At 39.8% G+C, this 12,965-nt stretch overlaps 1 protein-coding gene across 1 annotated transcript in view; it reads right to left on the reverse strand.

The window, feature by feature from the left end:
* The window catches only part of Dync2h1 (dynein cytoplasmic 2 heavy chain 1), a 298,798-nt gene that overhangs the window by 199,682 nt on the left and 86,151 nt on the right, over positions 1–12,965 (reverse strand). Inside the window, exons 41-48 of the mRNA XM_023709480.1 lie at positions 9,989–10,144; positions 8,458–8,717; positions 7,279–7,525; positions 6,287–6,438; positions 4,648–4,792; positions 3,043–3,145; positions 2,270–2,437; positions 345–475 (exon numbers count right to left, since the gene is read on the reverse strand). Of these exons, the coding sequence (XP_023565248.1) occupies positions 345–475; positions 2,270–2,437; positions 3,043–3,145; positions 4,648–4,792; positions 6,287–6,438; positions 7,279–7,525; positions 8,458–8,717; positions 9,989–10,144 (1,362 nt within the window). The remainder of the gene's footprint in view (positions 1–344; positions 476–2,269; positions 2,438–3,042; positions 3,146–4,647; positions 4,793–6,286; positions 6,439–7,278; positions 7,526–8,457; positions 8,718–9,988; positions 10,145–12,965) is intronic.

Raw genomic sequence — 12,965 nt, forward strand, 5'->3', positions numbered from 1 at the left:
GGGGGGAACCAGGAGGTGGCAGCTCTTCTGTCTCTAAGGATTCTGATGCTCACTAAAGCTTAATGATCACTGCTTTAGGAAATGTCCCATTAACAGTAGGCTTCATTAACGTTTTCATTAAGTATCATCTTCTAAAATGTATCTTTGCAATTTTACACACCACCCTCTAAGTTCCTGTGCTCCAGTTATGGCTGTCACAATGGACTCAATTCCAAAAGAACAAAAGTACCTTTGTCCATCCTGTGATCTGCATCTCTGTGCCCTCAAGAGGTTTCCAATAAACATATTTTAAGTAACTACAACCATAACCAAATCTAAACCCTAATTCGCAACTCGTATTATACCTTTTTAATAACGTCCTTGAGATCCGCAGAGCTCAGCTTCCCGAGGGGCTTCCCATGCGGAGGCAGCGGCTGCCCTGGGCCTGGCCTTGCGCCTGCATGGTGGCGAGCGCCCCAGGTCACGTAGAAACTGCCTGCAGAAATGAAGGAGGCTCTGGCTCACATGTATTCTCAGGAGTGAAAGACTCATTGGGTACATTGCTTTAAATAAGTGCTTTTAATCAATCCAAATAACACTATCCTCAGAAAGAAAAGGAGAAATTACATTGAAGCCACAGACACCGTCACTGGGAAGATCGGGACAGGTAGTTAAGTCACATCAAATCTGACCACAACTGGCGGGCTGCAGCCCTACGCATTCTCCCCAAAGACAACAGCACCCTGACACTCCCCGCTAGCCTCTCTGTCTACTCCGCACACCCCATTTCCCTGCTCCAGTACCTCTCAGAGATTTAACTACTAAAAATATCTTATATAAAATGGACATAAAGCAAAACACCTTAAGAATATAGGTTTATTAATAACATCAAGAGCCTAAATTATAAAAGAAAATTTTAATTACAAAACCAAAAGCATCCAAACTTCTCTTAAAATCATCTATAGCAGTGTTTGTGTTACCATCTAAGGAAAAATAAGGTTGTGATCTTAAGTACTGAAAATAAAGGGGGAAAAGAGACCAAAACTCCAGACAACTCAGGAGCTCAATCAGAAGTCTGTAAAATCAGCTTCAGCTCCCCGGGGACACAGCAGTTTCCTTCCAAGAGGAGATTACACCGACACAAGTTCAGATAGAGGAAAAACGGCACCAGTTAGGAACCCAGGCCTCCCATGAGAACTCTCCAGGAAAGGTGAAGCGTTCGGGACCAGTGCCCAAACTGCAACCAAAATCCACATAATTACTACAAAGTGTCAACACTGCAGTTAACCCTGAATACAGAGGTTTTAGTTTAGAAAAAAATCACTCAGAAATTAACATCTTTGCCTTAAAAGAGAAACCGTCTATATGCCACAGGTTCACCACCACTGCAGGCTGTACTGAATACAAAGCCTTATGTACTCAAAGCCCTCTCAACCCTTTCAGGCTTCTCTCGGTATCTCATACTGGCTTGGGTTCTTCAACTCATTTCCTAATTCCAAATCTCAGACAAGCCTTAGAGAATTTCTCCTGCCCATCTGAACATTCTTCCCACTTTCAATTTTTGAGATTTTCTTTGGCTTTTATACTTCTGGCCGAGAGCCTATATTACATCTAGACATGCACAATATGTAGAACATGTTACTGGAAATATTTTGGAACCTGCCTCATATTCAGAAAGAATAAATACATTTTGTAGGCTGAAAACAATTTCACGAGAACAGAATTCTTTACTGTGCTTTTCTTTCCTCAAAGGCCCTCTCACCAGGACGCATCACTCCCTCAGCAGTTTTCAGAATGAAAATTGCCTATTAAGCAGAATACTCCCAAGGCGACAATGCTGCCTTGAGAGGGAAAACTTGGTGGGTCAGACTTAGTTTGTACAACAATGGATGAAGCTATTAGGAAATACATTAGAAGCTCCTTGGCTAATGACACTAGGACTAGTAACAGCAAAAGGAAGGAATGACCACTAGTGTTAACCAAGCACTACCATTAACATATAGTTCCCTAATGACTCTTACATTCCATAAATGCATAGCTGTTTTCAAAAGTAGTGAAAGTTCTTTAGGAAAAATCAGTTTTGCATTGCTAATATAAGACAGTATGATTATATCATTATATTTTATCTGGAGAAAATCTAGGGGGAAAAAAACCAATCCAGCAAAGAAAGCTCCCTTTATGGAAAAATCAACACTGATTGTATTTGCCTGGAGATATGTAGTTATTTTACAGATAAGGAAAATGCTAAAGTCCTCAGAATAATTCACATTCACACAAACTCTTACATTACCTGCCATATTCTCTGTCACATCTGAGCCCCAATCTCCTTGAAGCACAGACGCTAAGATGCTGTCAAATAAATGAAGCTCCTTGGCACCAACAATTTTGTCACGAAATAAGCGCCGTGCTTCATACGCAACAATTTCTAGCACATAATCTAACGGATGGTTTGAGGAGCCTAAAAAAGGCAGAATTTTCAATAAGTGTAATAAAATCCAAATTGTTTTAAAATGGTTTAATATAATTTTAAGACAAATAAAAGCAAAGATCTACATACCATAATTTTGCACCAGATAAACAGAAGAAAAGAAAAGAAGGTTAAAATTTGTTACTGAACTAGTACGTCTTTGCAATTGTTTAAAAACTACATTAAATGCTATCATCCCTACTTATTCATTGAAAATATCAATTCCAAGAACTACATTAAACCCATTTCTCTACAAAGAATGATTTCAATTTTTTCTAAAATCAAGTTCTAATAGCGATACTAACAGTTTATGTGAAGAAATATAGTATCTCTTAATAGTAATGCTGAAATGTATTTTGACATTTAAATTTAATATAACTAGTATTCTTTTTTTTTTCAGAACTGGGAATTGAACTCAGGCCCTTGTGCTTGCCAGGGAAGTGCTTATTCTACTAAGCCATATCCCCGGCTCCTCTAGTATAATTTTTAAAATATAAATTATTCTCACAATGCTCATTTATCTATTAGAAATACATATATGACATAAATGGACTCTCTCTCACACACACATACACACAGATAACAGCAAAACTCACCTCCTTCCAAGTCGTATCTGAATAAGCCAAGAACCCACTGTGTAAGAATGCAAGGAGTAAACAGATAGTGACTATACTCATCAACTGTAAATTTGGCCCGCACCTAAAAGAGAAAACACAGTAAATAATCTGTCTGCTTCCCTAGATATGTAATCATCCTATAAATTTTTCTGTTACTGTAAACTCACAGCAATGCTAAACTTTTTTTTTTTTCTCTTTTTTTGAGATAAGGCACTGCTATTCTGCACTCCAGGCTGGCCTTGAATTCACAAGGATCTTGCCTGCCTGCCGAGTGCTGGGATGACAGGTGTGCATTACCACACCGGCCAGGAATGCTAATCTTTACTTCCTGGTTGAATTTTAACAGTATTGATTTTTGTTATGTTATCCTATATATTTGGTCCTATGCTCTTTAAAACAATATTCTAAGAGTGGTTCATAGGTTGCAACATACTGGCAAAGGTCGCCCATAGCAGAAAAAAATGAAACAGAAAAAGTTTAAGTAGGCTAGGTAAAGAAATTTAAGAATGCTAATGCAACCTTTATGAAAGGCTGGTTGCAGTTCCAAGGTGCTCATAGACCCATTCACTAAAATGCCATAAGTTTCTGAACAAATCAAAGTGCCTGTCCTCAAAAAAAGGCTGTCCTTCAGCTGCATGGATACAGCCACTACTCTTCTGACCTCGGTCACTCACCATGTGAATTACTGTCAACTCCCACCATGTGTACCCATACATGTGCGTGTATGCACATACACACATAGAGACATTTCTAAAGAGTAATTCCTTGCTTTGTATCTTTCTCCACTTCTACTTACTCTAAAAAGCACCTTCCACAAACATCTCCCCAATGTTACACATGCTGCTCCTTTAATCTAGAAAGATCTTTCATCTCTAATCACTGTATTTCATTCCTTTTTCTAACCACAAATGAAACTGTATCTCCTTACCAACTTTACACATGAAACAACAGCCCCCACTCTCTGTTCACTGTGCTATCTCTAGAACCTGAGCATGTTCTATTACCTTTACCACATTGTATTAATAGTTTAGTTCTATACCTTAGTACTTCGTTGGACAGAACTTTCAGAGAAGGGAAACTCATTCATCTTTGTATCCCTAGCACTATCATACTCAAGAAAAGGTATTAGTAATGTCTTCTGCATCCTCTATGCCTACTTTTAAGTCTTCTTTCCTAATGTATCGAGGAATGATACTTTAGACATTTTGTGCCAATTGCAGGAAAGAAATACACTTCAAATGCTACTCTCAAGTTTGACACTTGGCAGAAAAAAACTGACAATAAAAAAAAGATCTGGTCTTGGAAAAAGATAAACTCCATCCTGAATATGTTAAATATGAGCTGGTAACAGAATAACTCCTCAATAATTCATTCATCCAACAAATATTTATTATAACTGAACAGCGCCTGTGCCTGGGACACAATCATATGCAAGGCAGATAGTGCCTTCCCTGAAAAGGCTCACTCTCGTGCAGGAAAGCTGAACACACAACAAGAAAACAAAGCCTCTTGGTCAACATTAAAGCCAGTTCTTTGACAATGATGTCAACAGCTGTGAAAACTACAATACAAATGGATATGTACCTGTTCATACACCTGTACCATAGATCCTGCTAAGATATAAATTTTTGATGAAGAGCCCCAAATAGAATGATTCTTCAGATTTTTATGTAGAACTGCTTCCAAATATGCTCCATAAATTGTTTGTAATTGCTCTCTTTCTGGGTAACTAAAAAGGGAAAGATAAGCAAAAAAGAAAGCTAAAATCAACATTCTAAATTATTATGGTAATGTTAAGTTACAGGAGTGGTCAAGTCATGCTTGGGGCTAGGGCTAGACTCATGTTCCCTGTTCTCACCTCAACCAAATCAGATCCCTGAGTATCTACCATGGAGGAGTCTGACAAAATATTAAAGACCTAACTGTTTCAAAAACCAATTTTTAGGGGGCCAGGGAGATGGTTCAGTAGAATAAGCACCTCCCTGGCAAGCGCAAGGGCCTGAGTTCAATCCCCAGTTCCACAAAAAAATTAGAAAGGAACAAAAGAAAACTTTTACTTTAGAAGATGTATTTTGAGTTACCACAAGCCTACTAGACAGGCTAGTAATCTGCCTCAGAACTAAAACAGTAGGACTAATAAGCTACATATACACGTGGGACTACCACTACTCAGCCATGAAGGAGAAAGAAATCCTGTTACCGCAACATGGACGGATCCCGAGATTATTATGTTAAGTGAAATAAATCAGGCACAGAAAGACAAACACTGCAATCTCTCTTATACGTGGAAATGAAAAAGCTGATCTCCAAGAGGCTGCGAGTCGAATGGCAGCTCCCAGAGTCTGGGGAGATGAGATGAGAGGGAGGGACGGAGGGAGGGGGAACGTCCACGGAGATTAGGTTCCCCTACACAGCAGCAAGAAGTTCTGGTGTGTGCTGCATGCTCGGGAGACTACACAGCAGGAGTGCACTGCGCCCTTCAGAAAGCTAGAAGAAAGGGCTTTCCAAGTTTTCACCATAAAGAAATGATAAATGTTTGATGAGACAGATATATTTAACCTGATTTAAACATCAAGCAATGTAAATATGTATTAAAACATTACATGGTGCCAGACAGGGTGGTGCTTGCCTGTAATCCTAGCATTCAGGAGGCTGAGGCAGGAGGATCACCGCAATTGCTAGCCTGAACTACATAGTGAGGCCCTGTCTTAAACAAACAAACAAAATTACATAGTCCTCATTAATATATACAATTTTGTTTTTATGCATGTTACAAAATTTTTTTTAAAAATTAAAATTCATCATTTTGATTCCTGATATAAATACTGTAAAATAAAAACTGTACAAGAGAGATGTATTCTATTTCCTTATATATTTCTAATTAAGTTTTTATCATCCTAAATTATGCCTATTTTGGGAAGAACAGGACACATGTATCAGATCTTACTCTTTGTTTCTTTCTGAGACAGGCTCTTCTGATGTAGTTGAGGCTGGCTTTGAACTCACCATGGAGCACAGGATGACCTCAAACTGGTGGAAATCCTCCCGCTTTAGCCTTCCAAATGCCGCCATGTGCCACCACACCTGGTGTGCTTGACTACTTAGTTAGAAAAGCTAACTGTCTATACGTAAACGTTCTGGTAATCTTTAATGGGATACAATTACACAGTATCTCTCCAAGTTAAAAAAAAAAAAAAAAAAGTTTAAATACTAAGATACGTACTCTACAGCACAGAGCCGCACAATTGAGGTAAAACGGGTAGTCAGCTTGTGCCTTCCCAGTCTCCCCCCAGCTGACATAGAAGCGACAATCTGAATATTTTCTAGACCAACCCATTCCAGATTTTCGTCATAAAATCCTTGATACGTCAATACCTGTTGGAAAGTACATATATTTTAAATATTTTATACTTTAACTTTGCTAATCATATTATGTCTAAATTTTAATTACATATGAGTGCAACCATTTCTTCTACATAGAGTTTAAAATTGAAATATATTTTAAATTCTTATACCATTGAAAATAACACAGTTCAAATTTATGCTTACTGAACTGTCCTCATTTTAAAAATGTTTTTCTCTCAAGAAAACATGAAAATCCACATATTGCAGTAGCAATTACCAAAAAATGTGTCAGAAGTCAAGGAAAATATTTTTCTACAAATATTCTGGTATCTTAGTTAAGGCTAAAATGGACCCAAACAAAGACATAATAAATTTTAAGATTTTAGATATTTAAATTTGACATAAATTAAATAAATGGGGAAATCGTCTATGCTGAATAAGAATGCATGCTTTTAAATCCTTCCAGAGGCAACGGGAGAGACTGCTAGGTAAAGATCCAGAAAGTGGCATGACTGGGTAAGCCCAAGTGCTGGTGGAGGAATGCGTATCTAAAAAAAGATCAAAACTTCCCCAATTCCAGCACTATTTCCATCTTCCACTCTCCTCATTTTAGGAAAAAAGGACAGGTGCCAGGCGCAGAGTAGGGTTTCTATCTTCCCCCGTATACATTATCTTGATGTAATACTAACTTCTAACTTGGAGACTAAAAAAAGTGACCAAGAACAGAACTTAAATATTTCAGGAATTTTAATTTCATGACACATACTACGAACCCTGGGCTCACAACAGGAAGAAAACTCTATATATGACAAATTAATGGAACTAAATTGTGTCAAAATTTATCAGAATGCTTCAAGCAGTAGGACTCACCTGCTGAAGGAAAGCTACCAAGGTGCTGGTCCCCCACTTGTCAAGGTTGGGGAGGTTGATGTCCTTTAAGTACAGCACAAGTCGCTCACAGTCCTTGGGTCTGTACACTCGGCCCGCGTTCGTGCTGATGACCATGCAGGTCTGGCTCAGCTTCTGCAGCAGATGCTGCGAGGTTGTCTGGGCACTGCAGTGCAGCGTGGCGATCTGGGTGGACCGGAGCTGAGAGAAAGCACGCCTGAGCAGCATCCTACGGAAGATGTGGGCACCAGCCTCGGAATCACAGTCAGCAAAGGAGTGTCTAGATCCAGTAGGAAGTTTCTACCTTAAAATGTGGCTGGCCAAATAGCTCAGTGCATTAAAGAGCCTGCTTAGGTAGAAGAAGGGGCCAGGAGTTCAATCCCCAGGCTGCCCTGCTGGCCCCACCCCCAGGGCGCACTGAGACAGAGATTGAGACTGGGCGTGGTGGCGCGCACCTGTAATCCCAGCACTTAGGAGGCTGTAAGCAGGAAGATCACTACTGTACACCCTGTCCTCAATACAAAAATACAATAATAAAAAAAGAAATTTTTACCTTCGAAATACTTCATAAATTATGTGACCAACATGGATATGGTTTCCATAGCAACAAGGTAACTTTCTAATATTTAAATTGGAAAAATATAAGCACATGCTTCACAGTACTCTTGGGACCCTTTTCAGCCAAAATGTTCTCAAAAGTAATTCCATTTGGTAAAGTATACATGGAATTTGATATTTCTGCTTCCTCATAGTTAAAGGAAAGATTTGAAGTTTTCCTAGGTAAAACTATAAAAATTCATGACTTTTTGTTTCCAAAAATTTCATCCTGTAGGCATTAAAGATAGGTGAGTCCCACCAAATTAAAAGCTAAACCAGAAGGTAAATTAAACAGCTGAATTTACAACTGAAGCGCATGGCATTTTATGGGTGTCTCGGAGGCACGTGTTTTTACTGTGACTGCGCGCGCATAATGTTCTACAAGCATCTCCTCCGGTTGCTCTTTCTACTAGAACCACATAACGTGGCAGACAACAGGACACATTCTTCTCAGAAGTTATAATTTTTACATGTAGTGAGAATAAGAAGAAAATATAAATGCTCACAAAATCGTCGAGGAAGAGGCACAAATGCCAGGGGCCCTTCTGTCGTGGCTGCCCTTACCCTTTGCCACATCCTTCCGGGCCTATGAGAATAAACGGCTGCTGGGTGTCGGAGTTCAACCAGGGCTTGAAGTAATCGAGACTTCGCTGCATATCGGGAGTCTGAATGACTGGCAGCATGTGGCCGCTGCTGAAATCATCCGCAGTCAGGTTCTCTGGCTTCCTGAGCACGTAGGCCACCAACTGCCCTCGAGTGGAGTCATAGTAGGTGTTCAGGGGTCTGTGGGCGTCTGGGGGGGATTCGCGTGCCCAGGTGAAAACCTGAGAGGAAAAGGTTGTGACAAATGCGTGTTTATATGCTCCAAACACAGTGTGTCATGTTTTAAATTCTTCGCGGCAAATGTCCGCATATGAATTATCTTAGTTTTGTTTTTAAAGCTCATACACATGACACCTACTTATAAGCAAACTAGAATTGCAGTAATAGTTCATCTTAAACATTTTTCTCTAAATAATTACTTAAGCAAATAAAAGTATATACAGGAGAAATCAGGCTGGTGGGTATCTATACACCAAGCACATCTCTTTTCCACTCCTACTGAGCTCTCAAAAGCACTAACTCACTAGCTGCAGGGCAGGACTCCCAGCCGCTCAGCTCCGATGAGTCCAGTACCGCCCACTGCACGGTGCTCTGGCCGCGCAGCCCTTCACGCCAAAGCTGTGGTGCAGATCAAAGCCGCGTCTGCCCTGGTGCCACTTTCTAACACCTTTACTGAGAATTTTAAAGAAGCACACTGAAAGGCATGCAGTGGTAACCATGGGAAGCACCAAGCAGCAGAAGGTTCAGGAAGGGGAGGAAGACAGGGCGAGAAGAAAGCAACCCATGCTGCTGCCAGACAAGCACAGCAAGAAGGCAGGCGAAGCTGGGACACGGCGCTGACACCGAAGCAAAGCAGCGTGCGGGCAGGTATTCCACTCGGGCGGGACAGGCAGAAAACCCCTTCCCGTGTGGAATTCAGCTGCATACCAATCACATGCAATACAACCTCTGAATACATTAAAGGCTTACTAATTATTTATCCACCCCACTATTGTTAATTACTAGACCTTTTCTGTTTAAAGACATTTTAGAGGGACCAGGGAAATGGCTCAGTAGAATAAATGCTTTCCTGGCAAGCGCAAGGGTCTGAGTTCAATCCCCGGTTCCACCAGAAAATAAAAAATAAAAATTGTTTTTAGAAAAAGGGTTTTAGAAAATATATTACTGTAAGATTCAAAATGAATGAAATTACCATACGAATTCATATGGCTAGGTATTTTCACAAATATCTAACATACTTCTATGTTCTAAATTTTAATCTATTGAAACATTATTTCATAAGTTATTAACATCAAAAATCATAACTTAGACCAAAGACAAATTAAATCAGAGGAAAAACTACACATGTACATACAAAAAAGCAGTCTTGCTCCATTGAATATACAATTTCCAAAGTTAAAAGTTCTATACATTGTAACTACAACCACTGACCCTGGCAGTGAAGGGTCAGGAGAGTGAAGGAACCGCCTGCACAGGCGTGAAGGCCGCTTACCTCCTTGGTGAGTTCCACACGTGATTTCATATTCAGGTTTCCGCCAAGTCCCCTTATGAGATTAATAATAAACTGGTCATGATCTTTGCATCCATGCAGATGGGACAATCCATTCATCACAGTCCCAACCAAACTTGTTTCTACCACGTAGTCATTCTGTTGATTAAAATCCACAGTATGGGCAGACAAAAAATAGATATATTAACCATAAGCTTAAAATCAGACAACTGACATTCATGTGTCTTTTCAAATTTAAACCTTTAAATTTAGCCACCTCATTAAGCTGCAGAAAGTCTGGATTTTATTCAATTATACATAAAAATTAATTTACATATTTTGAACGTAAATGCTAGCATCCTAAGATTCAAGGTTTGTTTGCTTGAATCTTAGGATGCTTCCTAAACCTGAAAAATATATGCATTTGGTACAGGATCTCACTACGCAGCTCGGACTCATAGCGATTCTCCCGTTTTCAGCCTCCCCAGTGCTGGGATTACAGACGTGCGCACCACGCCCACTCTCACTGGTGGCTCAGTGGCCTGGGGCAGGACCTGCACAGCATGAGGTGCCGGCGATCGAACCCCAGTCCCTGCACTTGTCTAAGAAGGCATTTAGTCCTGGGAGCAATCTTGCCAGCCCTAACCCTGAAAATAATACAAAAGAAAAGTAAATACTAGTTGAAAAAGAATAATTGTCCATTTTTTCTTGCTAATAATAGAGGAAACAAGAGACAAGGGCTCAAGTTGATGGCTCTGGGAAAAAGTGCGCTAGAAAAAGCACACTTAAATGAAAATTAACTTAGAGGTTTCTCACAAGGCAGAATTTTAAATAAAACTTTCAGACTCAAGCAATGCACATGGTTTTGATATACAGATTTCTGAGGCCTCTGGTAAATGCCAAGAGAGTTCAGATGAAAAATGATTCTCCTCTTCAGAAATGTTTACTGAGAACCACTCATACATGATGATCTGTGGTAGTGATTTTCAAAGTAGATTTACTTAGTCTCTACCTTTACAGTACATCAACACGGAAGAAAAAATGGTTACAAGTTGTAGTAGGAGCTGCAGAGTGGCACGGTAGATTCTGTGAGAAAGGGCACTTCACACAGCAGTTTCCAGGTCGGTCGGTCGGTCGGTCTGTCTGTCTCTCTCTCTCTCTCTCTCTCTCTCTTTCTCTCTCTTATGGAACCAGGGATTGAACTCAGGCCCTTGTGCTTGCCAGGCAAGCGCTTATTCTACCGAGCCATCTCCCCAGCCCTTTCCAGGTCTCTTTTAAAGGGTGACGCTGGGGCCACCCAGACAGCTCAGCTGATCAACGCACCTGCTTAGGCAGATGCAGGGACCAGGCCTGGATTCTTAGTGTGCTGTGCTGGCCTCACCCCAAGGCGCAATGAGACAGCAACTGAGACTGGGTGTGGGGGCGCACACCTATAATCCCAGTGCTTGGGAGGCTGAAAACAGAAGGATCACTATGAGTCTGATCTGTGTAGTGAGACCCTGTAGACCCTGTCCTAAATCCACAAAAAAAGGGGGGACAGGAGTCCACCTGGTCAGCTCATATTTAGGGTTCCAAGACACAACCTACACTTGCTCTTTTATGTGCTCAGTCAGAACAAGAAAATAAAGTTCTAGCTGTAAATAAAATTCCAGACTTAGCTAGAGTATCTATTATATGATACCTCAGAATAGAAACAGAGAAAACAAAGGAAAAGAAGAAAAGAAATCTCAACACAAAAAATTTCTTGAAGCAAAATCAAGGACTTGACCTCCACCAGAATCAGCTTATTGTCTAACTGAATCACTAATATCTACTTTGTAGTTTAAATCCTATCCTGTTGTCATCAGGACTACAGTCAAACCCCTATTTACACATAGAAAAATTCCATATACTGTTACGTCCCTTAATTCCAATTTCTCACAGCAGACAAGGAGATGACTGCAAAGTACTTATACTGGAGATCACTGTTTGTTAAGATGTGTATGTTTTTTACATTAATGACATGACGCATCTACTGAAAAGACGTTAAAAGGGAGAAAGGGGTGTGTAAGTAAGCACATGCGTTAGCATTCACTCACTCACTCTGCTAACAGTGTACCTGCTTCCAAAGAGGCAGTAAGAAATGAGGCACGCTCAGGTGCTTACGGTGTAACATAAACAGCTAACTATTATGTATGGAGTTGGCCACTGTTGTATCGTTATAACAAACTTATGCTCCAAAGTGGATCATTCAACGCATTTATTTTGTCTCCTAGTACATAAGACTTAGTTTGGTGCTCAGGAGGTGGGTTAGTCAGACTGGGGGTGGTGGGAATGGCCTTTCCCTGAGGCCACCAGAGAATCCTACTCATCTGCAGCATTTCCTCATTAATCTCTGTTCCCCCAACTTTCTTCCTTACAGAATCAGAAGAGAAAAAGTTGAGAAAACTAGAGCTAAATCTCCCTGTCGATGCATTTTGCTCAACTCCAAGTGCTGACCATAAACTGAGATCAGATTAATAATTAGATACTTTTAAGACATACTATTCATTTTTTCTCTTATGTTTAAGTTTTTCATAAAAGCAATATAAAACCAAAGCTAAGAAAAATTGAAAAATTTCTGGGATGCTAAACTTTTATACATGCATTCAATTCAAAATCAAATATGATCTTTTTTAACTTCTAAAAAACAGCAATATGCTTTCATCCTGTTATATTATGAATATCTGTTTCTGTGATGTTTCCCTTTGTTAGATACCAAGAGTTTCTAATCTCTACGCATTATGCTTGACATTACTCAATTACTTTCTGTTGAATAAACAAATGTTTCCTAAATCATTGTAAATAAATCCTCATTCTTTTTCTACTTTAAATTAGCTTGATATTGTCTTTACCAGGAAAGACAGACAGGAAGATTGGCATAGTAAAAGGAAACATAAGATAAAGTGTTTATAAGTGAAATATAAGGACATACCAACATTCAAGATTTTTAGTTAATCTA

This window comes from Octodon degus, unplaced genomic scaffold, assembly GCF_000260255.1.
Source record: "Octodon degus isolate 3935 unplaced genomic scaffold, OctDeg1.0 scaffold00012, whole genome shotgun sequence".
In the NCBI taxonomy this organism is placed as follows: Eukaryota; Metazoa; Chordata; class Mammalia; order Rodentia; family Octodontidae; genus Octodon; species Octodon degus.